Raw genomic sequence first — 27736 nt, 5'->3', positions numbered from 1 at the left:
TTCGATTCTGAGATGGTGCTGCTAACCGCTGGTCGAGTTGGCGCGAAATTCGTCAATTGGAAAGTTGCGCTATTGCAATGTGCTCTTAATTTAGATTCTGTATCCTCAGGCTTCCTAGGACTGCCAGGATTCTGGAAATAGATTGATGTTTTTGACATTAGATTTGTGCAATTTTGAATTTTCTTCATTCCTAAAAGTGACATCATTACTCATTACTTATTACTGAACAAAAGCTTTTTTGAAAATTCGTTTGTGTTTGGGCGATCATTTCATCCTGAGCATGAGCATGAGCATGATTGACCGCCCACGGTTGCTACTCCGTTATTGCCAGGTCAGCTGTAATTACACAGAGAACCAACAGATAAAGTTTGGGACTAACATCATCTTCAATGTGTAAGAACTGGTGACCCAAATATAAGCAATACCAGCGCCGGCCGTGTCCGAATGCAGGTCAATTAGGGAATAGGTAGGAAATTGTTGACGTGATACTCGCTTTGATAGAAGCCGACGAGTCATCTGCACATCCACGAGAAATCACTGGGATGTTGGATATATGAGGTAGGGAGTGTGGCAGGGTTCGTTTTGGTAAACGGTGTGCCGTGTATAGCGTGTAGTTTGATCGATGAAAACAAATAAAAAACTATAAAAAACATTATTGAAGGCCGCACAAAGCAGAACAAAATTTCGGTGATCGGCTGATCGTTCTGCTTACCGCACAAAGCAGAACAAAACTTTGATGACCGGCCGATCGTTCTGCTTACTGAAGAAAACATGTGTGGACGCGATTTAAACTTTCACGTTCCAATTAATTTACTCACACGCACGAAGCAGAACAAAATTTCGGTTACCGGCCGATCGTTCTGCATACCGCACAAAGTAGAACAAAATTTCGATGACCGGCCGATCGTTCTGCTTACTGAAAAAAAAACACTTCTGGACGCGATCTTCGATCGTTCTACGTCCAATACAAAACACGAACAAATCTGCACTGAACTGATTTTTTCACTATCCAATTTACTCGCCCACTCAGCAGAATCAGACATTTTGATAACCGCGCGACCGTACTGCGTCCAACACAAAACACGAACAAACTTGCACTCTTTACCTTCATGGTTCTGCGACGAAGAGAAAAGAAAAACTAATACAATGCAGGCTCGGTCGCTTCTGCATACTGAATTGTGTTACTCCAACCGAATCGACGCACACTAATGAAGCACGATTTATCAACTTATATTTATTCCGTGGATTATCTTGCGACGAAGAAAAAATCTCACAAACCGACGCGCACTTCAACACGATTTCTACATTTTGTATTGCAACGGTTATTCCTAGATCTAACCCACACCCACCTTCAGAATATCCCAAAGGTTCTCCAGATAATTCTACCAAAAGTTCCACATAATATTCTAAATGAATTGGATTTCAAAATAATACCTTTACAACATTTCTAAGTGATTTATTCCAAAACAAGTACCGTTCTTTTTTTCTCAACAAATTGATTTGTTAATTGATTTATTTTAAAAAAACTGATTTACTCCACAGTAGCAGTCTGCTCACAAATTCTTCTAATTCTTAAGTGAAACTGATTGCCGTTTAAGGAGTTTGTTGTAAACTTTTGTAGTAGTTCATTATGATATTTTCCAATAAGTTTCATTAAGAATCTAATTGCTCAAGAAATTCCACGAGGTTTTTTAATCAGCAATTCTTCATGGAAGATTTGTTGTTAATTGCACAAAAGAAAATTTTATTATTATATGGTGAAAATATGACTTAACCTGTTGGTAAGTCGGTTGGATATCGCCATAGATCACAAGTCAAGTCAGAACACCCCCCGGGTGCCCAGGTAACCACGAATTGCTTACTTTAGAATACTGAGATGGTGTGATACACTTGTGTATATGTCATGGCTAAGGCTTTTGAGAACTATCGAAACACATCTCAGAATAAAGAAAACAGATTGATTTGGTTTAGAACAGCGCAATTTTAATAAATTTCGACATTGTGGTCAAACCACCGCTCCGCGATCCCGAGACTCATCCACCCTTCATGGAGAGGCCAGTGCAGGGCGTCCATCCCTCCAGAAAAAGTGGCAACTATTGTTCGAAATGCAGCCAATTCAAGTAATTCACACCTGCTCCATCAACCAATCAGCCACAATGATAAAATATGACTATCGAAACCAATACCACCCCAGTCGAATCGGAAGAAAGATTAGTTTAATTCCTAAATATTTCGGAATTAAACCAATCCCTCCTCCGACCAAGGCAGCACCAATCTCAACAATCACACCCCACCACTGCAACTGAGTAGCCGAAAAAACAAGTGCAAGCGACCCATACTGGCCACACCTCTAACAACAATTACCACTCCCTCCGAAAGGATGGACACCCTGCACCAGCCCCCTCCATAAAAAACGAATGAATCCCAGGACCACGGAACAATAGTTCAACCACAATGTCGAGAAATTACATGAAATGGAAATACCTTAATGTAATATAAATTGCATGGATCTCACCAAATTGATGTTTTTAAATCTTCCGCATCACATCCTTTCACATCATAGTTATCTTTTTTCCGGATGAAAACGTACAGTCGTAGAAGTTAAGGTTCACTCAGCTAGATTTTTGCACAGCATTGAATTATGTTGAATTTTGCAATAACTATTTTTGTTCACAGCACACACGTCATTAAAGGAAAACCACACTAATGTCCTTATAATTTTTCTTTCCTGACATATTCTGAGGCATCGCCTATGAACTGAAATTTAAAATTCCACAATTTGACAGCGAGTGAAAACACAGGACGAAAATTTCAACACGTCCGTTTTGATGCATGGCACACTACTCTTTTGTGTTTGGGCGATCATTTCATCCTTAGCATAAACTGTCTGTCCTGTTTGTAATACGGGTGCGGGTTGTATGTCCTTGTTAGCCTTCTCGAGGTGTTTTCGTTGAGTCTCTTTAAGTCGAAATATGAAATAAGTGGACGACGGTCATATTTAGAAGTGTTACAGGTATCACAAACGCGTATATGCTTCTTCAGATATTGCATGATTTTCGGGAAACAAAATTCACGCAAAATTTGATGTCTATTTCCATAAATACTGCGGTGAGCTCGATCGTGATTATCACGAATAATTTTTTCTTGCTCCTCTAAATCTGTAACATCTCGCAATATGATTTGAATAAATCGAATTTTTAAAAGACCAGGTTTACTAAAAAAAAATTAAACACCTTTTTGATTTGTCCTAGAATTTCTTCAGAAGTATGTGAACCATTGCTTTTCGTTTAATCACAAAATTCTTTTAGGATAGCCGTCAGAATTTGGTTCTTCTGATTAAAATTCTACGATATCCGGAAAATGGGTTTGTTACTTTTGTTTCGGGATTGGTTTCTGTACTTTCGATAATTATTTGCGAGCGAAAGCTGTTCAAAGAAGCTTCCGTTGAAATGATATAATGAGAGTCGTCATCTTCGGCGGAGTGTTGGGTTGGAGTTATAACTTGGAGTTGTTATTGTTGGAGTTATAAGAGTTATAAAGAATTGATTTGGATGCGACTCAAGGCAACCGCAACCACGTTTGATTTTCCGGGTTTGTGGGGTATATGCTCCCATCTCCATCTCAGCTCCTATATTCATCTCATGCTGCGTACTGTAAACTTCATTGGAATGAAACACACGATATGCGCACTAATTCAAATCAGAAATTATTGAAGCACATTCTTTTGGAACTAATTTAAGTAATGTTTCCAAAAGTTACAGCAATAAATATGAAATAAAGTTAAATTTCAATGAAACACAGAGCACTTACTTGAATAAGATGGAATTTTTACTTCATACGCTTCATTTGCTCATCCGTACAAATCGTTCATCACCCACCGGCACTATTTTTTCCATTTGAATTGGAGAACATACACTATAAATAACATAATAAATCACTACACAACACATTCTTAGAACTAAGGATTAAATTATCCAATGATTATTGTTAAAGAATTAGCTTCAGAAAGCCAGAAAATAATAGTGAATTTTTCTTACTACAGAAACATACTTGAACATATTTCAATCGCAATTTATCACTGTCGTAAAAATACAGGAATGCCAGATAGCATGAAATTGTTAGGATGATGTTCATAAATTATACTTAGTAATTCGCTACTTCTGAAAGCCAAACGACAATGAATATATTTCTGCTACATCACATAATAGTGGAAACAATAAAAGATTTAGAATTCGGCTTCAAATTTATGTTCTAATAATGAATTTGAGGAAGATCAAAAATCATCTCGGGACCGATTTACGATTTGGGCGTAACTTATTTTGTAAACAAACATTGGAAGGCAAATTCTTGCTAAAACATGCATTTCATGATGAAACCTGAAGCTTTCCTCTACCAGATAAGGGAATTAGTTTGGGATGAAAATGCTTGCATTCTCCGGAATCTATGAAGCAATGTTTGTTTATAAAATAAATTACGCCCAAATCGCAAAGCAGTCCCGATCTATTCTACTGCGCTGCTCCAAATAGACCAATGCAAGATCTTGATCTAACCTCACTTATTTGACAGTTCACAGAGCTTGTTTACAAGGTGTTAGAAGAAAAACCGATGAGGAGAAAATTAAAATTCATATTTTTAGTTTAAAATTGCTGCGATCCGAATATTTCAATGATATTCTTTGCATTCAGCATGAAATCAATCGCAAAGGACATCTACATGCGAATAAAATGACGAAACAATTTTATCGGAAGCATCGCCAGAGGCTAAGTCCCGGTGAAAAAGCTCTGTGAACTGTCAACCTACGTCATCATGCACTGGTCTATTCCACGAATTTGGCATCACAGCACGCATGTTTCCATCGTTTCCATAGCACCACGATGCGCATGCGCTAGCTTGCAAAGATGCTGTACATTTTGACGAATAGACAAAAAATTTACATTACGTTACAAAGCGTGTTGATATCGATTATTCATTAAACAAAAGAAAAACATCTACATCGGAGCTGTCATCTCCAATGCAACGAGCATATCTGTGTCGTAGCTATAAAGAAATCTATGCTGGGCGGGCATACTTGCGGTGGTGTGAGATGCAATTTTGAGTGAGTAAAAATGAGCTGGATATCGGGACATGCAATAAGATGAAAATTTTACTATGAGATGGATATCGGTACCATTCGGTGGAATCTTAATCAATTGATATGGTTAGTTATTGAAATGAAATGCGATATTTAATGCGATTAGGATAATTTATAAATATGAACAAGCAGGATTTTTATATTTATTTCAGGATCGAATGCATTTCCTTTGAGTTATTGATGTTTGAAACAATCACGCTCGCTTAATGAGATGGATATAGGGACAGATACCCTAAATGATTTTGTAATCATGTTCTTCAATAAAATTTCTCCAATTCATAAGTTTTCTGTTGGATGTTTTTGGTGAATGGTTATACGTGAGGGGTTGGTGATCGGTAAAGATTTTGACTTTCTGTCCGTAAAGGTAGCTTCGAAATGATTTCAATGCCCAGACTATTGCTAGAAGTTTTTTTTTCTGTGGCACTGTATGCTTCTTCGGTTTTATTCAGGGTCATAGACACGTAATGAATCGGTCTGTTACGTCCTGTATCTTGACTCAAAACAGCACCAAGAGCGAAATTAGAAGCATTGGTAGTTAAGTTAAAAGGTTTTAAAAAATCTGGGTATGCCAAAACATCGCTTGAAGCCAAAATATTCTTCAGGGGTTTGAAGCATATTTTTTCTTCAGAATTAAGGTTGATTTTTTAACACTCTTAGAGTTTAGTCAAGTGCTTGGCTATTTTCGCAAAGTCCTTAATAAACCTTTCATAATACCCCATCATACCCAAGAATCCTCGAAGTTGTTTTAAATTTTGGGGTTCGGGGTACTTCTTGATCACTTCAATTTTCTTCTCGTTTGGCATCAAGCCCTCATCGGTTATGATCCACAGAGTGGTGTAGAAATTCCGATTTGTCTAGCTGAACTTTTAAGTTAGCTTCAAATAAAGTGTTTGATACAATCTCCAAGTTCTCAAGGTGTGTTCGTCCAACAACGATAACATCGACAAAGCATCGTTTGCCAATATGATGCCTCTACACATCATCGATCGATCTTTGAAAAATAGCTGGTGCATTCTTCAAACCAAATGGCATACGAAGCAATTCGTATTTACCATAATTCACTGCGAAAGGTGTCTTCTCAATATCGTCCTCTTTTATCTTGATCTGGTGGAATCCAGATGCAAGGTCGAGAGTAGTGAAATATTTATTACCTCTTAATTAGCCAATTGTGTTCCCAATTTCTGGCATGGGGTACGTGTCTGAAATTGTTTTGTCATTCAACTTACGATAGTCAATGACAAGACGAAATTTTTTCTCGCCTGAAGCGTCCATTTTTTTGGGGACGTTCCAAACGGGTGAATTCCAGGCTGATCTGGATGGTCTGATAATACCGTCGATAAGAAGTTTTTCTATTTGTTTCTCGACTTCCGATTTGTAAGTAATCGGGTAGGGGTAAGTTTTTTGATAAACTGGAATGTCGTCTGTGGTTCTAATTCCACATTCAACATTCGTCGTGCAAGACATTTTCATATCAGGTTTATGGAAAACTTCTTTGTGTGTTGTTTTTTAAATTGGGATCAATGAGTTCTTTTCAATCTCATTCTGAGAAATTCTAATTTTTTTCAAAAATGTTCAAATTTTCCATTTGATGGATTGATCGTCTTACTGAAGGCGTAGGTGTGTAAAGTTCTAAAGGTATAATTTTGATTTTTCCAGAATCGCATTTGACTTTAAGTATTCTTTCAGCAGTAATTAAATTGAATTTTTCTCCGAAAAGGATTTCCGTACCGATAATACCATCAAAGAAGGGGTGAAAATCAAGGACCAGAAATTTAAATTCCTCTTGCAAAAGTGGATGAAATATTTTAAGCGAAATGCTTTCTTTAACTTTTCCGTTTCCTGTAACTCCTCTTATGTTTTGTTCATGTTTCGTTTTGATTGGTTTGCCTGACGCAAGGGCCCATTTTTTAGAAATAACGTTCACATTCGCACCGCAGTCAATGAGCAATTTAATTGTTTCTTTCGAGGTGGGTACTTCAATGTATGGTAGAAATTTAATTTTAGGTTTTACTCGAACCATTTCGAGACCCATTCGGTGTACTCTAAAAAAATTGGCTGATCAGCTTGATTTGGATCAGCCTGTTCATCGTTAAGGTTAATGTTTTCAAATGCCTCTAAGCACTCTTCATAATTAAAATATTCTTTACTCAGTTCGAGTTGCTCGTCGTACCATTTTTCGTATTCTGCTGGGCTCAGACATTCTACCAAAGTATGTGCGGAACGTTAAGCATGGGGATCATGTGCCTTCATAGAGTCACTAGCACCTCTACGTTGTGCTGTCGGTCGGTTTCCGTAGTTAACTAACTGGGTGCGAAGGGAACTCGTATCCATTGGCTCGGCGCGAGGTTGAGCTGGGACAAATGTTCTTTTTGGGGTAAACACATTCGGTTGAGGTCGCGGAGTATAGTTTTGCTGAGTGAAATTTCTAGTTGGAGCGGTTGGGGCTGTTCTTTGAAGGTTATTATGCGCTGTATGTTGGCGTGGCGGTACTGGGGGTCTTTCTGAGAAATTTGCCTTAGGTTGTGGGGGAGTAGCACTTGGAAGTGGGTGCCAAGAAGGTACCGGCACTGGAGCGTTGCGCGCATCAAGATTCAGGTAGTCTACACAATAGCTATATGCTTGCGCCAAGCTTTGTGGCCTGAAATTTTTACAGAATCTGGAGAGTGGATCTCCAAGACCTCGAATGAAAGTGTCTAATGCGATTTGATTGTACAGTCGCATTAGAACGGTTTCGAAACCTCTCCATTGATCTTGTTGCGCCTAAAAGATTTCAACTGGTTGTCCAGCGTCATGAGATCTCTTTTATTGGCGTAGTATAACTTCAAAACGTCCTTGATGCTATCCCATTGCGTGGGAGTGTTGCTTGTAATGAGGGCGTCGTTAGCCTCGCCCTTTATCTTTCTTCTAATGAGTTTTATCGAAAGATGGTATTGGAAGGAGTTCTTCAAATTATCGAAAAGTTCTAAAACATCTTCAACGTCGAGAATTTACTGACTAAGGTCGCGTGGATTACCGTTAAATTCTTGCAGATCCCTGATGATCGGTCGGTCGATGGGTCGATGGAGGTTCTGGTGGAAGCTCAAGGCGGCTACGGTGCTAAAACCTTATCTATTGCTGAAGACGGGTTCTGCGTTCGGGCGCCAGTTACATCTGAAGTCGTTCGGTATGCTTTAAAAAAAAAACAGATTAATCCACCTAGCGGTGATGGTGCCTTTCTCGTTTCTTTCGAGTGAGTAATTTCTACGCAATTTTTGATATGAAAAAAAAGTATTTTGGCCATAACTTCTGAGCCCATAGTCCGATTTTCAATAGGAAACAATAAGACAGGATTCTGCGTCGAATGCAATTTGTTGAGAGCAAATCGGCTTAGGATAAGTGCCAAAAACTGAGTGAGAAATTTTCATGTAAGAAAGTGTATTTTGACCACAACTCCTAAGCCCATAGTCCGAACCGCCCAATTTCCAATAGGAAACAATGGGACGCAGAATCCTGCGTCGAATGCAACCTGTTGCGAGCAAATCGGTTAAGGATAAGTACCTTAAAAATGAGTGAGATTTATTTGTCCACAGACATACACACACACAGACATCACCTCAATTCGTCGAGCTGAGTCACTATGGGTCTCAGGGCCTCCTATAAAAAGTTTGTTTTTGGAGCGATCATATAGCCTTTACGTATACTTTGTATACGAGAAAGGCAAAAAGACGCGACTACTCCCGATGGAGTTCAAACTTAAACTGATTCTATTTCATTGATTTCCTATATTACAACAAATGCTTACATGCTATATGTCTCGTCAGCTGTCGTTGTCGTCAAGTACGGTCATAGTCTACTCGGCGGTGCGCTGACCCCTGGCGTCAGCAGAAAATATGCGCGTTGGTGCCCTGGTGCACCGGCGCAGCTGTTGCTGCGGTGTGTGGCCTGGTTCGGTGATAACTTACATTCACTACTTACTGCTTACTGCTTAGTTCTCACTTCTCGCTTCTAATATTTACCTAACTTTCCACTTCTCACTGTAAAAGTGAAAAGTTTTAAGGTGAGAAGTAAAGCGTGAGAAATTTTACTCTCGCCTTTTTTTCTTTATTGCATTATTTTATTATATTCGAAAGAATGTCTTCTCTGACTATCCACTTCTCGTTTTCTACTATTTATCATAATGCAATCCGCACAGTTCGCTAAATGATTCAATTTGTCCACAAAATACTCGCCTAAATTAAATATGGCTTACTCGGACGAATGACTTACTTGACTAAATGACTTCTTCAAACTAGACGACATTTTTGGATAAATGTTCAGTTCAGATGTCAAAATGTTTGAAAAATATTTCCATATTAAATTTGGAATTGAAAACTTCTATTGAGAATCTTAGAAAAATGTTCGAAAAAAAACCAGACCAATTAGTCGAAACAAAATTTTATCACAATTACACCAATATGTGTTACAAATAACAATACATGCACTAATTTTGTTATAAATTCTCTGTCAAAATCGAGGAAAGAAAATTTCATGATCGTCATAACATGATTATAACATAATGTGTTATGTTTATTTTTACCAACAAAAATTAAGAGTTAACTCATAAAAAAATGCCATAGAAATTTTCGAAAAATCTCAAGTGACAATTTTGGATTAAATAATTTTAAATAGGAATTAAAAAGGTTTTTTCAAAGAAAATTATGAAAAAAATCCAATGGAAATATAAAAATAATTTCCATTCCCATACGAGAAGATTTTCCTATGTGAAATTTGAGAGTATTTTCTGTGCTAAAGGATTTCTTGTGAAAGTTTGAAAATAATGTTTAGTTAAATCTTCAGTAGGATGCATTGGATGCACTGAAAAAAATAGAAATCAGAAGCTTCCCTTGGAAATTTCTTAAGAAATTTCACAAACAATCAAAAAAACCAAGGCATTTTTTCAATTGAGGAAATCAAACACAAAGGTGTAAGCGACTTAGTTTTGCGTAAAATTGGTGCAAAGTTTTTCAATATTTTTTCGTTCATACAAATTGCATGAAAGCTCAAAGAATTATTAATTTTCTGTGAATTTTCACATTTATTGTAAATAAGTCTAGATATAAAGTATTTTTTGCTGTTATCAACTTAATTTTGTGTCTGTCATTTACACCCCTCTGCTTCTAACCCCCCAAATTGTTTGAACAACTCCGTTTTTTTTTTACTTTCCGCTGAAAGTTCAAGGCTTTCTCGATAGAAGAATTCTTCTACAGTTTTAACGGTACCATATTATCAAGTTTTCAATGAACATTCTTCCAACAATGATCAATATAAGGAATTTATCACAAAATATAATCATAATGCGAAGCTCGAACACGACAGTGATTATTTCTCGAACGCTAACATGTGCGTCAACACTTGGATTGCACTATTTTTCTTTATTCCAAAGAACTGACTTGTTCTCATGCAGTTATATTTTTGCTGTGCTCATTATTTTGTTGAACATTTATTTGATCTGGTCGCAAATGGAAAGTGCAACTTGATTGCACGCGAATGGCGAGAAAATATAAAATAAAACGCTACATCCTGACAACCACTCTACCGGTTTTCCCACGCCAAAGTGACGACATAATCCATTACAGATCATTGCGTTCCACTTGGCGTAGTTTCTGGAAGTCGAGAAAACGACAAAACTCCCCCTTTCCCTGTCATATGGGTAGTCTGGCTGGAGAGCTTAAAAATCTTGCAACACAAAATGAAATTAATCACTCTTCTAAAAGCTTTTTGTGTCAGGTGGAGAGTAATTCAATTTTTCGTGCCAGGTACTGCTTCTTTCTACGGGGTTGAGCTCAACCGGATAGAAACAAGAAACTTCCACACACACACCTACCGAAGTATGCTTTTCCGCCACCTGCAAGGGACCAGATGCTGATGCTAGGAGTTTCCAAGTTGAAAATTGATTTTTGATGGAAGATGATGGGCATTAAAACTTGTGCTGTCAACTACGGGTTGTATCAATTTGAGAGTTTACTCTAGTTATTTTTTAATGAATTATTGAAACATGTGCAAAAAACATGTTTTAAATCGCCAAGTAAAATTCTTAGCCAAGAGGAATCTGTAATACTTATTTCGACATTTGTTTTCGTTCCTCCACAGGTACTGGGCGGTGACGGACATCGACTACGCCCACCAGCGGACAGCCCGACGGATAGGCTACATGATCATCGTCATCTGGACGCTGTCGGTGCTGGTTTCGATAGCGCCGCTCCTCGGCTGGAAGGACCCCGAGTGGGAGGCCCGCGTCTACCAGGACCTGCAGTGCATCGTCTCCCAGGACGTCGGCTACCAGATATTTGCAACGGCTTCCAGTTTTTACGTTCCACTGTTGGTAATACTGTTCCTCTACTGGCGAATATTCCTCGCCGCCAGGAAACGGATACGGCGAAGGCAGCAGGTAATTTCCCCCTCGATCCAATCCATCGCTGTCAAAGTCCCGTTTTTTCGTCTTTTCGCAGAAACAAAAACAAAAAAAAAACGCAAAATTGTCTGTTCGTTTTCTTCGTAATTCTCGTTGTCGATTTTTGTATCTGTTTTCTTATCGAATTGGATCGGTGACATAAAACGCTGTTTTCGTTTAGTAAAACTCACTTTTGGAAGTTCACATCCCTTGTCCTCCCCTGTGTGCGTGTGTGAGTTTGTCATCATGCTCATTTTAGAGTTTTCACAGGATTACAACCAGCCCTTACTCTGCCCCAACCCACCCATCACACCGCCCCCGTCATGGTTCATCATCCCACATCCCACACTGGAACCCGGCTTCAACAAGCGAAACTTTTAACACCACTTTACTTTCTCATCCCCATTTCGACCCGCTTTTTCTATCTGGCATGCCTTTTCATCGAATATTGAGCTCATAACCTTCATCTTCACATTCATAACCCATCGAAAAGTTTGCGTCATCTTTTTTGCCACCGAATCGGACAAATTTATTTAACTCTTGGCGAAAGCAAAGTTGCTTAACTACACCATGATTTAGTGACAAACTTTGTTTTGTACAAGCTTACAGAGTATGATTTTTTCTACTGTTTCAATTTTCACTAAACAAAGTTTAGGATAGGGTAGTAGCAACAGGCAATGAAAATGCAGGAAAACTGAAATTCTTTCGATGAACCTTAAATATTATTGTATTTAAATCCGCACATTTGATAATCACCATTAATTGCAAAGTATTTGCATAATTGCCATTTTGATTCGGAATCTTAAACATTTAGTGAACAGTAATTTAAAAGAATTCTAATGTCCTTAAACAGCCAAAGATCAGCCAGCCTAGGGCTGCAAGTCTTTTTCATGAAGACAATCAATCAATCCTTAAACAATTTATGTCATTTTTTTTACATAGTTCACTTCTACGCAGCAAAACAGCAACAAATCAATGCCTCAGCAGAATAATACTGGGCGTCAGATCATGAGCAATAATGATTATTTTAGTCTATGAGAGCTTTTTTCCGGTTTTTAGCAAAAGGAATGGACTCTTCAAAAGACCTGTTAATAGAAAAATCGATCGAGATTTCTAGTCTAGACCGTTCGTCGCAACAATACTCAGCAAACTGATTCTCATTTCGCTCTTATGCGATTATCTCGAAATCTTTATCGCTTGGGGAAGATGCACTAATACAGAATATATTCTAATTGGATATTAACTTAATGACAGTAACACAATGAATAGTAAAATGACTATTTTTCCCAATACTTTATAGACCTGATCTTATCCAACACATTCTTCTTCTCCTCTACTCTCCTGTAAACAGCGTTTAATAATTTTCAAGCTATGAAATTTATTAAATTGAAATTAAATTAAAAAAAACGATACGACTCAGTTTATGAAAAAATATTTGAACCTCAGTTTATGAAAAACCAATTTAAACCATGAAAAAGTTAGATCACCAGACCAAATCCAATAGAAATCTGATACACATCCAATCCAACATCAATCCTAATCTAAATCCATATCCAACCTAATCCGTTTTCAAACCATATACAATCCCAAACCCAGGCCAATTTATATCCAAATCAAAATCAATCCAAATTCAATCAATATTCAATCAATATCCAATCTGAATCCAAGTCTTAGCCGATGCAAAATCAATCCAAATTTAAATAAAAACAATCAAATCCAATCCAAATATGATCTTCACCTATTTCAAATCCAACCAAAATCAAATCCAATCTAAATCCAAATCCAACTCAAATCCAATTTGAATCCAATGCCAATCGAATTCAAAGACAATCCAAATCCAATCTAATTTGACATTCAAATCAAATCCAATCTAAGTTCAATACAAATCCAATCAAATCCGAATTCAATCTAAATCCAATGCAAGTGCGTTTCAAATCCAATCCAAATCCACTTCAAATCCAATCCAAATCTGGTCCAAATCCAAATCCACGTCAAACTTAAATTCAATCGGAATACAATCAAAATCTAATTCAAATGCAACCGAATTCCAATCTAAATCTAATCGAATCCAAATCCCATACAAATCGAATTCGAATACAATCCAAATCCATTCTAAATTGAATTCAAATCTAATCGAAATCCAATCCAATCCAAATCCAATCCAAATCCAATCCAAATCCAATCCAAATCCAATCCAAATCCAATCCAAATCCAATCCAAATCCAATCCAAATCCAATCAAAATCCAAGCCAAAGCCAATCCAAATCCAATCCAAATCCAATCCAAATCCAATCCAAATCCAATCCAAATCCAATCCAAATCCAATCCAAATCCAATCCAAATCCAAACCAATCCAAATCCAATCCAAATTCAATCCAAATCCAATCCAAATCCAATCCAAATCCAATCCAAATCCAATCCAAATCCAATCCAAATCCAATCCAAATCCAATCCAAATCCAATCCAAAACCAACCCAAATCCATTTCAAATCCAATCCAAAGCCATTCCAAATTCAATCTAAATCTAAATTCAAGACAAATCCAATCCAAATCCAATGCAAATCCACATAAAATCCAATCCGATTCTGATCCAAGTCCAATTCAAATCCAATTCAACCCAAGTCCAAGTCAAATCCAAATGAATTCCAACTCATATCGAACTCAAATCCAATCTGAATGCAATCCAAATACAATCCAAACCCAATCCAAATTCGAATCAAATTCAATCCAAATTCAATCCAAATCTAATCCAAATACAATTCAAATCCAATCCAAATTCAATCCAAATCCAATCCATTTGAAATCCAATCCAAATTTTATACAAATCCAATCCAAATCTTATCCAAACCAAATCAAAATCTGATCCAAATCAATTTAAAAAAAATCCGAATCTGATCAAAGTTCAAATTCAATCCAAATCCAAGTCAAATCCAATTAAAATCCAATCGAAACCTTGGTGAAATCCAATTAAAATCCAATCCAAATCAAAATTACATCCAATTTGAATCCAATCCAAATTCAATTCAAACCGAATCCAAATAGAATTCAAATACAATCCAAACCCAATCTAGTTTGAAATCCAAAATTTATTCAAATCCAACCCAATGAAAATCCACTTCAAATCCAATCTAAATCGGACCGGAGTCAAATTTGAATCCAATCCAAATTCAATCTTAATCCAATCCAAGTTCAATCCAAATCCAATCTATGTGGAATCCTAATCAAATCCATATCCAATTCAAATCCAATCCATGTTCAATGCATATCCAACTCAATACGAATCCAATCCAAATCCAATGCAATCCACATCAAATTCAATCCGATTCTGATCCAAGTAAAAATTCCTGGAGGAATTTGAATGAGAATATTCCAAACTGATTCCTGGAGAAAATTCCAAACTTATTCCTGGAGAAACTTACGAAGGATTTCCTATACAGAGGAACTTTAGAAGGAATCCCTAGAGAACCTTTAAAATGAATCCCTTGATGGCTTTCAGAAAGAATTCCTTGAAGACCTTCCTGAAGTATTTTTGGAAAAACCACCAGAGGAATTCCCGGAGGAAATCCTGAGAAATTTTGATTTCAGGACGAATTCATGGAAAAACTTTCCGAGGAATTCTAGGAGAAGCTCGCCGAAGAATTCTTGAATGAAAATTTCAAACTAATTCCTGGAGAACTTTCCGGGGGAGTTCCTGGAGGACATGGGGAAGGAATGCCTTGAAGACCTTCGGAAGGAATTCCCGGAAGACCTTCTAGAGGAATTCTTGGAGAAACTTCCTGAAGAATTCCTGGAGGATCTTCAAAAGTAATTCTTGAGGTAATTTCCTGAGAAATTGCTGCAGGAATTTAGATGATTTTTTTAGGAATTCCCGGAGGAATTCTTGGAGAAACTACCGGAGGAATTCCTAGAGGAACTTTCGGAGGAATTGCTACAGAAAATTCAGGAAGAATTCGTGGAGAAATTTCCGGAGGAATTCCTAAAGAAACTTCTTGAGGAATTCCTAAAGGAAGTTCCGCAGAAATTCCTAAAGGAACTTCCGGAGGCATTCCTGGAGGAACTTCCGGAGGAACTTCCGGAGGAACTTCCAGAGGAACTTCCGGAGAAACTTCCGGAGGAATTCCTGGAGGAACTTCCGGAGAAATTCCTGGAAGAACTTCCGGAGGAATTCCAGGAGAAATTTCCGGAGGAACTTCCGGAGGAATTCCTGGAGGAACTTCCGGAGGAATTGCTGGAGGAACTTCCGGAGGAATTCCTGGAGGAACTTCCGGAGGAATTCCTGGAGGAACTTCCGGAGGAATTCCTGGAGGAACTTCCGGAGGAATTCCTGGAGGAACTTCCGGAGGAATTCCTGGAGGAACTTCCGGAGGAATTCCTGGAGGAACTTCCGGAGGAATTCCTGGAGGAACTTTCGGAGGAATTCCTGGAGGAACTTCCGGAGGAATTCCTGGAGGAACTTCCGGAGGAATTCCTGGAGGAACTTCCAGAGGAATTCCTGGAGGAACTTCCGGAGGAATTCCTGGAGGAACTTCCGGAGGAATTCCTGGAGGAACTTCCGGAGGAATTCCTGGAGGAACTTCCGGAGGAATTCCTGGAGGAACTTCCGGAGGAATTCCTGGAGGAACTTCGGAGGAATTCCTGGAGGAACTTCCGGAGGAATTCCTGGAGGAACTTCGGGAGGAATTCCTGGAGGAACTTCCGGAGGAATTCCTGGAGGAACTTCCGGAGGAATTCCTGGAGGAACTTCCGGAGGAATTCCTGGAGGAACTTCCGGAGGAATTCCTGGAGGAACTTCCGGAGGAATTCCTGGAGGAACTTCCGGAGGAACTCCTGGAGGAAGTTCCGGAGGAATTCCTGGAGGAACTTCCGGAGGAATTCCTGGAGGAACTTCCGGAGGAATTCCTGGAGGAACTTCCGGAGGAATTCCTGGAGGAACTTCCGGAGGAATTCCTGGAGGAACTTCCGGAGGAATTCCTGGAGGAACTTCCGGAGGAATTCCTGGAGGAACTTCCGGAGGAATTCCTGGAGGAACTTCCGGAGGAATTCCTGGAGGAAATCTCGGAGGAATTCCTGGAGGAACTTCCGGAGGAATTCCTGGAGGAACTTCCGGAGGAATTCCTGGAGGAACTTCCGGAGGAATTCCTGGAGGAACTTCCGGAGCAATTCCTGGAGGAACTTCCGGAGCAATTCCTGGAGGAACTTCTGGAGGAATATTCTGGAGGAACTTCCGGAGGAATTCCTGGAGGAACTTCCGGAGGAATTTCTGGAGGAACTTCCGGAGGAATTCCTGGAGGAACTTCCGGAGGAATTCCTGGAGGAACTTCCGGAGGAATTCCTGGAGGAACTTCCGGAGGAATTCCTGGAGGAACTTCCGGAGGAATTCCTGGAGGAACTTCCGGAGGAATTCCTGGAGGAACTTCCGGAGGAATTCCTGGAGGAACTTCCGGAGGAATTCCTGGAGGAACTTCCGGAGGAATTCCTGGAGGAACTTCCGGAGGAATTCCTGGAGGAACTTCCGGAGGAATTCCTGGAGGAACTTCCGGAGGAATTCCTGGAGGAACTTCCGGAGGAATTCCTGGAGGAACTTCCGGAGGAATTCCTGGAGAAACTTCCGGAGGAATTCCTGGAGGAACTTCCGGAGGAATTCCTGGAGGAACTTCCGGAGGAATTCCTGGAGGAACTTCCGGAGGAATTCCTGGAGGAACTTCCGGAGGAATTCCTGGAGGAACTTCCGGAGGAATTCCTGGAGGAACTTCCGGAGGAATTCCTGGAGGAACTTCCGGAGGAATTCCTGGAGGAACTTCCGGAGGAATTCCTGGAGGAACTTCCGGAGGAATTCCTGGAGGAACTTCCGGAGGAATTCCTGGAGGAACTTCCGGAGGAATTCCTGGAGGAACTTCCGGAGGAATTCCTGGAGGAACTTCCGGAGGAATTCTTGGAGGAACTTCCGGAGGAATTCCTGGAGGAACTTCCGGAGGAATTCCTGGAGGAACTTCGGAGGAATTCCTGGAGGAACTTCCGGAGGAATTCCTGGAGGAACTTCGGAGGAATTCCTGGAGGAACTTCCGGAGGAATTCCTGGAGGAACTTCCGGAGGAATTCCTGGAGGAACTTCCGGAGGAATTCCTGGAGGAACTTCCGGAGGAATTCCTGGAGGAACTTCCGGAGGAATTCCTGGAGGAACTTCCGGAGGAATTCCTGGAGGAACTTCCGGAGGAATTCCTGGAGGAACTTCCGGAGGAATTCCTGGAGGAACTTCCGGAGGAATTCCTGGAGGAACTTCCGGAGGAATTCCTGGAGGAACTTCCGGAGGAATTCCTGGAGGAACTTCCGGAGGAATTCCTGGAGGAACTTCCGGTGGAATTCCTGGAGGAACTTCCGGAGGAATTCCTGGAGGAACTTCCGGAGGAATTCCTGGAGGAACTTCCGGAGGAATTCCTGGTGGAACTTCCGGTGGAATTTCCGGAGGAACTTCCGGTGGAATTTCCGGAGGAACTTCCGGACGAACTCCTGGAGGAACTTCCGGAGGAATTCCTGGAGGAACTTCCGGAGGAATTCCTGGAGGAACTTCCGGAGGAATTCCTGGAGGAACTTCCGGAGGAATTCCTGGAGGAACTTCCGGAGGAATTCCTGGAGGAACTTCCGAGGAATTCCTGGAGGAACTTCCGGAGGAATTCCTGGAGGAACTTCCGGAGGAATTCCTGGAGGAACTTCCGGAGGAATTCCTGGAGGAACTTCCGGAGGAATTCCTGGAGGAACTTCCGGAGGAATTCCTGGAGGAACTTCCGGAGGAATTCCTGGAGGAACTTCTGGAGGAATTCCTGGAGGAACTTCCGGAGGAATTCCTGGAGGAACTTCCGGAGGAATTCCTGGAGGAACTTCCGGAGGAATTCCTGGAGGAACTTCCGGAGGAATTCCTGGAGGAACTTCCGGAGGAATTCCTGGAGGAACTTCCGGAGGAATTCCTGGAGGAACTTCGTGAGGAATTACTGGAGGAACTTCCGGAGGAATTCCTGGAGGAACTTCCAGAGGAATTCCTGGAGGAACTTCCGGAGGAATTCCTGGAGGAACTTCCGGAGGAATTCCTGGAGGAACTTCCGGAGGAATTCCTGGAGGAACTTCCGGAGGAATTCCTGGAGGAACTTCCGGAGGAATTCCTGGAGGAACTTCCGGAGGAATTCCTGGAGGAACTTCCGGAGGAATTCCTGGAGGAGCTTCCGGAGGAATTCCTGGAGGAACTTCCGGAGGAATTCCTGGAGGAACTTCCGGAGGAATTCCTTGAGGAACTTCCGGAGGAATTCCTGGAGGAACTTCCGGAGGAATTCCTGGAGGAACTTCCAGAGCAATTCTTGGATGAACTTCCGGAACAATTCCTGGAGGACTTTCCGGAACAATTCCTGGAGGACTTTCCGGAACAATTCCTGGAGGAACTTCGGGAAAAATTCCTGGAGGAACTTCGGAAAAAATTCCTGGATGAACTTCCGGAGGAACTTCCGGAGGACTTCCTAGAGGAGTTTACGGAGGAATATCTGGAGGAACTCCCGGAAAAAAATCGTGGAAGAACTTCTGGAGAAATTCCCTGGGGAACTTCCGGAGGAATTCCTAAAGGAAATTCTGTAGGAATTTCCTGAGCAATTCTTGGAGGAACTTCCGGAAAAATTGCTAGAGGAACTTCCGTAGGAATTCCTAGAGTAACATCCGCAGGAATTCTTAAAGGAGCTTCTGGATGTATTTTTGGAGGATCTTCCGCAGGAATTCGTGGAGGAACTTCCTGAGGAAATACTGAAGGAACTTTGGAGGAATTCCTGGCAGAACTTTGGAGGAATCCCTGGAGGGATTGCTAGACGAAATACTGGAGTATCTATCAGAAGAATCCCTGGAGGAACTTCCCAGAGGTATTTACGGAGGAACATTTTGACGAATGTTCAGAGGAATTTTTTGATGAACTTGCCAACGAACTTGTGGAGGAACTTCCTGAAGAATTCGTAGAGGAACTTCTTAAGATATTCCGGAGAAATTTTGGTGCTTGAAACTAGTTCACGCCGCCGCTGCTGGCTGAAAATGATCTATCACGCTGCTGCCGGCAAAAATTCAATCAGCGCACATGTCTATTCTACGGTATGGCTGAACCCGCTGACCGGAAATGTCGTTAGGCCAAATAGCAGTTTGGGCCAAATGGTCCTTTGGCAGATAAGGTTATTTATCGGTTGGCCAAACAAGTCATATGTCCGAAAATATCGTTTGGCCGAACAGGTGAAATGGCCGAAAAATCCCTTTGGCCTAATGATCGTTAAGCCGAAAGGGACAGTTGTCGGTTGACCGAGCAGGTCATAAGGCCGAAAATGTCATTTAGCCGAACGGATCATACGGCCTTGAATGGTCGAACAATAATGAATATAAAATGTGTGAAAAGATTACAATTGTTGAGCAGTGAGAAGTGAGAAATAAGAAGTGAGACGCTCACTCATCATTTCTCTCTTCCCAGCTCTTACTGCGAAAAGCGATGAGTCAGTAATGGGCAGTGTGAAATAAGCAATGAGAAATAAGGCGTTTCACTTCTCAATTCGCACTCCATCGTGGTATCGCGGAATATAATCATGAAGAACTCAATTCGAAGTACCGGACAACAAACACTGCACTTGGCAATGCAAAGTCAACATTTTTCGTTCCTACCAGCTATGCATTCTATCTAAATCTCGCCGTTATTTGACGTCGTTCAACACGAGAAGGCATTTAGATAAGGACTCCACTATAAAGTTGGATGTTTCTTTCAAGATATTAACATCTTTGCAAAGACTAAATGCAATCAATCACTGAATCACAGGTTAGACAAAAATAAATTTTATTCAGATATAAGTATATCGAAAGTTGAAATTGACTCAGTTTTTACAGTAAAGATTTGCGAGGAACATCGATCATCTCATCTCATTTCTCATAAAACAAATGTCCATCCCCCTTTTCTCTTTTCATGCATGTTTCGATTTTTCCGATTTCCCATCAGCACATTTTTCCTTCTCAATCAGTATCAATACATGTTGCCTTCGTTTTTGTTGCACGTTTATTGTTGAAAACGTTTTTTACTAAATGGATAGAACAGGTCTCACCGTCATAGTAAAACAAATATTGATGACAACCGCCTTTAGCTTAAGGAACTTCCTCTTGTTGTGCACCAACATATATGACCACGATCATATTGTCGTTCTATTTGCTGGTTTTCTCGTTCTTCTTGCTATTTTAAGAAACTCTCATAATACAATGCTATACATTTTCTTTTCTTCTAATTTTCTTCATTATTTCGTTCAACAAACAGGGTAAAACCATAGTGCAATTGATACCAAAACCTTTAGTAAGTATTTTAGTTGGTGATTAATTTCCCGCTTCCTTTCAAGTTATATTTTAACTAACTCTCGTCCAGTTCTGTTCGTTTTCCAACATTCAACATCTGTTCTAATTCCTGATTTCCCAGTTTATGTTCTGTGTTACTCTGAATGTTGCTGTTTTTATGTTTTGTTACAATTGCTTTCAATTGGGACCCAAATTATCTCACAGATGCTCTTTTTTAAATTTCCTTTTTTTCAGTTTTATTAAAACCTGCTTATGTTTTATTACCCAATAACTGCTTATACAATTCAGTGTACCACATTTTTGTTGATTGTTGATGAAAATAGAATCATGTGGACACAAAAGACAAATCCCACTCTTATATTTGATTTGGGGGCAGCCAACGGATATCATTAACGAATCCATTTGTGCTTTATCAAGTTGACAATATATACGCACCCACATAAACCAAATACCATTGTGTTCATCAACCGGAGAAGATTTACGTTAGACTGGTTCAGAAACTTCAATATCTTATTAATTTAATAACCCAAAGACAACTGTGTCAGAACGAGGTTTCCGTGACTCCGTTCGATAGTGTAACCCTGAACCAATCAATCGTACCGAAACCCCCACACAATGATGTAGCAACCCGACACTTGCTTGCGTAGTTCCTGGCCGTAGCAATTTCACCCCAACCAACTGAGCCGTTTGTGTGGTAGTCCGCGTACAAGCCACTGTGTACCTCACAATCAACCGCTAACCCAACAACAGCAACAGTCCCTGCTGACAAACCAGCCTGGAGTGTCTCACCGAGCAGTCACACCGACCGCAAACCCGTGGTCAAAGCTTCGGAATGTGGGACTGTTGCATCGGATGCGCATTACCCTAGACTGGCTCCACAAAAATATGTTATTTTCGAAAGAATTCAATTTTAAATTTCAACCGATTTCGTTTTCAAATCCAGTAAAGAGTTTTCTTTGAAACATCTGTGAAATTCTTCTGGAGCTTGCTTTAGACTACCTTAGATTTTTTGAAATATATTCTAGAATTCTCTAAGAATTTTTAATTTATTTTTGTAATGGTTTTCGCAATTTGAAATTCCAATCTCAATTTCCTTCAAATTGTTTTCGGATTTTTATTTTCGTTGCTTCCTTCGTGATTTCTTATAGTGCCCTTATTGATTATATTAGTAACTAATGGAATTTATTTAGAAACTCTGGATATTTTTTCTATTACATTTCGTTCCATGGCGCCTATTCCATATGACCTTTTGATAAGCTTTTCAAGAATGAGGTTTGGAATTTGTTTTAAACATTTTAATGGAAATTCTTAAGAATCATGTACAATTTTCGTCATAGACCATTTCGCAATTTCATATTTAATATTTTAAAAATAGCTAATTGAATACAGAAATTTTCACTAGCGGATACTAAGTGGAAACCAGGAGTCAGTCTAACGGTCACGCGCATGCACTACCCCATAACCAATTCTAGTCTGAACCATTTGGATACGGTCCGAAGCCTCACCACATCAAGTCCACCCGAGACACCAACGGGGACTGCACCAAAGCGCATGGGAACGCAATGAGAAACGTACACATTTTGTGAGTGTGTAGCACCCCCCGTGGGGCTGTTTTTTGCAACTCACACGATCCGCATCCAATAGGTCATAGGAAGTAGGACCGCAAAGTTTTGCTCACTTGCCCCAAAGCAGAGTCAGTGTTTCGTAGGACAATAGGTCAAATTAGCGGTTTTGCATTTGCACCCTCATAGACTGCGCTGCCATGATACCAGCGATGCATCTGTTTGTGCTTTTGTTCGTTCGGTGGCTTTCATTGCATTTGCGAATGCTGGGAAAGTAATTTCCTTTGGTTAGTACGCTTTTTAGATTCAATTTGGTTTCGGGGTTGCATATTTACGGCAATTGTTCTTAGGTTAAGTAATTAAAAATGTGCAATTTCGTCTTCGCCGATATCCATAACATTAATCAAGGGCATAGCAGACATGTAACTGTATCTGGTGAACATATAATCTAACTTCTTTCTCAGCGGGACTAATCCTCTTAGTCCCATCTGCAGCGTGCATTTCCGTTCGAGCGTTTTCGCTGACAACTATCCCCCCGTTGATTGAACGGACGTGCAATTATTTTTTATTACTTCCGTTGCTCTCCCTCCACGCCGAACCAAGCGGCTCAATCAAAGTCGTTGCCCAGTGGAAAAGTTCTCAACCGAGAAAGATAAAGTTATAATTGCGTCTGATTCACGGTCGGAATCTCAAGAAGGGGCACGAGCAGTACGATGCTCGATTTTACGGCAGAAAGTTTGCCGCTTGTTTTTTTTTTCCACCGTGTCGACGATGATGACACTGTAGCGAAGGTCAGTCATCTGACTTTCTACGGCAATTGCCCCCGCCCCCTACTAAGTTGGTCCTACTTCGGTGGAAAATGTTCTAATGACGGAGCGGCAGATTGCGCCCATTTGCGTATCGGCGAAGAGATTACAAAAAGATGTTCTCTTCAACTGAGCATGATTTCAGAAGGATTTTCTTTAAGAAGAGTTTTCTGAATGGAATGGCAATGAATTTGTTTTTTGACGTAGGACTACGTCTGTCTTCTCTATATTGGGTTCACTTTGTGATTGCGTAAATCGGAGACCGTCACAAACATATGATAGACTCTAAACTTGAATATCTCAATCCAGTGGCGTAGCCACGGGGGTGGTTTTGGGCATAACCCCTCTTCCCAGAGACAACATTTTTAGAAGAATTTTTTTTTCGAAAGAAAAATTGTTCAAGACACCCCCCCCCCCCACACCAATTTTCTGGCAACGCCACTGCTCAACCGATTCTCGATGGATTTCTAATTCCAGTTGACCATTCGATCAAGGATAAGTCAGCGCTTCTTTGTATTTATCTGACAGTACTGATTCTTGACTATTTATTATCGATAATTGATAAAAAGTTTAGAAATAGGTAAACCACCAATTGCCATTGCTCAATATTGGAGTAATTCGACATGCACTTAAACACTAAGGATACGGGGAATGCTACAATAGATCTTATAACTGGTCGCAGTGGCACACCCGAACAGGAAAAGAAACCAACCAATCACGTACATGCATCGCAAGCACAGACATAAAATTCAAACAACTTGCGGGTTTGCTCTGAAACCCGGTTGCAGTTAGTCATTGGAAAGGTGCATTAGGGAAAGACAATTGGTTCTTCTCAGGATCAGCATTTTCTAGAAACAAAGGAATTGCAAAATGGACTGTTTCGGTGGCATCGGCGTTTGGCGTGGTATTTAGCTTGGTTGCTGTTAGGTGATTCCATCCATAAAAATTCATTGCAGTATCACCCTTTTACGCGCACTTGTGATTCTGCTATCGAAGAACAACTTTCTGTCGTCGCCAAATGATTAACTTTGCACTTTAAAAATTTTCGGATCTGATATTGATGCCATCTATTCGATCAAACTTATTGCATCATCTCCCTCCAACGCGGCCTTGTAATTCTGTTCCCGAACGCAACTTTTAGTCGTCGCCAAATGATATAGTTTTGCACTTCGAAGAAAATTCAACTCGGATCAACATTATTTTATATTAAATGATGGACCGGAAAGTATCGATTTCATTCACAATTACTAATAGGAACAATATCAAAGAATCTTGCCATAAAAGTTTACTTTCTGCCGACGACAGCCCAATCGATGAAGACGCCAACCCAGTGGAAAATATCTAAAGTAACCACCCATCGGCCCTCTAGGGACCCTCCAGGGACCCTCCTTAGCCGTGCGGTAAGACGCGCGGCTACAAAGGAAGATCATGCTGAGGGTGGCTAGGTTCGATTGCCGGTGCCGGGAATGCCGGGAATTTCTTTGATATTTCAGTCTGAAAATTTTTGTAACTTTATTTGAAATTTGTTTGGAAATTCCTTATGAAATCAATTTGAAAAAAAAATCTTATTTACCTCTTTCTCCTAAATTTGTTTTAGATACTCTTCTAGGAATTCCTCCGAGAATTTCTCCAGGAAATCCATCGGAAAATCCATCAAAAATTTATCCAAAAAACATCCTGGGTCTAAAACCAGGAACTCCATCGCGAATTTCTTGAGGAGTTACTTTAGGAAATTCTCCAGGAGATCCTTTGGGAACTCCTTGGATACTCCCACAAGAAGTCCTTCTTACTTGGAAAAGGAACTTCCCGGAACAGTTCATTGATTTCCGGGGTTGTTATTAAGATATTGCTGTGAATTCCTGGAATTTTATTTCGGAAAATCCTGAAGGTCTTTTTTTTATATGATTTTTTGAAAAAAAATTTAAAGGAAGTACCCACAAAAATTTTGAGAATTCCGGCAGGATCTTCCGGAAGAATTCCTTACATATTTTCCAGAGGAATTTCAAGGGGAATTTTCGTAGGTAATTCCGAAAGGGTTTTCAAGAAAATTTCGGTAGAATTTTTTTGGAGAAAAAAGCCAGATGAATTTGCAGACGAATTTCTCAATGAATTCCCGAAGAGAAATATCCCTGAACAATTTTCCGGGAGAACTCTTGGAGGAATTTTCGAATGAATTCTCGGGGCGTTAGTGTAAGGGCTGCTATCGAGGGCTTCAGCGTTAGTCTTTGTAGAAATTTCAAGGGAATTTCTGAAAAGACTTAGATGTCATTAATGAGGACATCTTGGTGTAATTTCTGGGGTAACTCCAGAGAGAAAATCAGGAGGAGTATATGGCAAATGATTTTCTGGTGGAAAATCTGGGAAGGAAGACGTGAAAGCTTCTAAGGGAGTTCCTAAGTGGATTGCTGAAAAAAATTCGTTATAATGGTGTTTGAATCAGGTGTGGAATTATTATCAAATTTTAACTAAAATCCTTCAGAAAACTTAACCGATAAGCATTTTGGAATACTGCGGGAAGCTCAGAATTACGTGCCCCTTGGGCAGTGCCACTTTTGGCCGAAAGGGGCGTTTGGCCGAATAGGTCATTTGACGTCTAACTTCTCAATCATCATTTCTCATTTCTCACTGCGAAAAGGGACAACTCTATTCTTCCCTCGCTCTTCCCACTTTTCACAGTAAAAAGTAATAACTAAGAAATGAGGAGCGAGAAGTGAGAAGGGAGACGTCTCACTTTCCACTTCTCACTCTTCACTGCGGAAAGTGATTAATAAGAAAAGCGGAATAAGAAATGAGACGTCTCACTACTCACTTCACACTCCTCACTTTTCACAGTGAGAAGTGAGAAATGAGTTTTAGAAGATAGGCATCTTTTTCTAACTTCACACTAAACATTTCTCACTCCTCACTGTGAAAAGTAAAAAGTGCGGAGTGAGTAATGAGATGTCTCACTTTTCACTTCGCACCTCTCACTTTTTACAGTAAAAAGTGAGAAATGAGTAGTCCGAAGTGAGAAGTGGGACGTCTCACTTCTCACTTCTTACTAATCATTTTTTAATCACGACTCACTTTTCGCTTCCTACTAATAATTTTTTAATCACAATGCGAAGTGGGAAATGATTAGTATTTGATCGTTTCTCAGTTCTCACTTCTCACTGTGAAAATTCAGTAGTGCGAAGAGAGAAGTGAAACATCCAACGTTTACTCAACTTTAACACTTCTCACTTCTCAATAATCATTTCTCACTTCTCACTGTGAAAAGAAGAGCGAAGTAAAACGGGAGAAGCATCTCTTCTCACTCTTCATTTCTATCTCGTTGTTTTATACTTTTATCGTGAGTTGTGGAAACGATGATTGAGTAGTGAAAAGTGAGACGTTAAATGACCTATTTGGCCAAATAACATTTTCGTCATGACTTGCCTTATCCGGTCAAATGACCTTTTCTACCGAACGATCTACTCGACCAAATGACATATTCGGTTAAACAACCTATTCGGCCAAATGACCTAATCGACCAGATGGGTTTCAATCTAATGGTTTGTTCGGCCTTTCGTCCGAATGGCTTTCGGCCAAAGGGATTGCGACCAAACGACCCTTCCCCGATATGGGTTATAATATTTCCATAGCGTGTAATTCCAGAAACTATAACTGCGTACATATTCCACATTTTTTGCTATATCACCATGATGCTAGTATCACACTTAACTTATTTCACAGTATTCGCTAAATTTTACCGAAATCTCAACAGCAGATCTGTTCGGTAATTATTTTACAGATTTTTTGTAATTTTTTCCATTGTTCAACTGTCAAAATAATTCGGCGATTTATAATATCGGCGATTTATGATATCGGCGATTTATTTAAGTATGTATCGTCATCGGGGGAGACAATGGGTCAAGGGGGTGAGAATGGGTCATCGAGCACACCGAAAATCTGGAGGTCGGATAACAAAATTGTCCAAAAAGGTGTCTTATAATTTTGTTTTCTTGCCCTCAGATACATTCGATCTATTCTACACGCATTCTAAGTAGATGAAACAGTGACCCATTCTCACCCCCACTTGACCCATTGTCACCCCCGACGACGGTACGTCTTTTAGTAACTGGTACCACTTTATGTGTTGCTACGGCGTTACTACACTGAACCCAAATCCCATCCTTATATCGACTGAATAAAACGCGAAATATATCGCGAAACATATCGCGAAATATATCGCGAACGATAAAACATATCCCCCTTTTGATATGAAAGAAAAGAGTGACTGCTACGTCTATGAATGATTGAATAAAGTAGAGGAAGAGGCCCCAAAACGCCCTCCCGATGCAAAACGCCTTTTGTGGATTCCCTCATATTTACCGTCATTAAGATGTCCGTAACAAAACTAGATCTAAAATTATGTAGGATAGGCGAAGAAAGTTTCAAAAAAGTGCATGGGAAGGTCGGAAAAACCGAAAATTTCCACATTTTGAAGAAACATCTAACATTTTGGC

The 27736-nt window shown here is 40.2% G+C and overlaps 1 protein-coding gene across 1 annotated transcript in view; it reads left to right on the top strand.

Annotated features, from left to right (window-relative positions):
* LOC134225220 (5-hydroxytryptamine receptor-like) overlaps positions 1-27736 on the top strand; it is a 189722-nt gene that overhangs the window by 108948 nt on the left and 53038 nt on the right. Inside the window, exons 4-5 of the mRNA XM_062705098.1 lie at positions 11240-11537; positions 20847-20882. Coding sequence (XP_062561082.1) covers positions 11240-11537; positions 20847-20882 — 334 coding nt within the window. The remainder of the gene's footprint in view (positions 1-11239; positions 11538-20846; positions 20883-27736) is intronic.

The sequence above is a fragment of the Armigeres subalbatus genome, chromosome 3 (assembly GCF_024139115.2).
Source record: "Armigeres subalbatus isolate Guangzhou_Male chromosome 3, GZ_Asu_2, whole genome shotgun sequence".
Classification (NCBI taxonomy): Eukaryota; Metazoa; Arthropoda; class Insecta; order Diptera; family Culicidae; genus Armigeres; species Armigeres subalbatus.
This window is presented reverse-complemented; position numbering and strand designations above follow the sequence as displayed.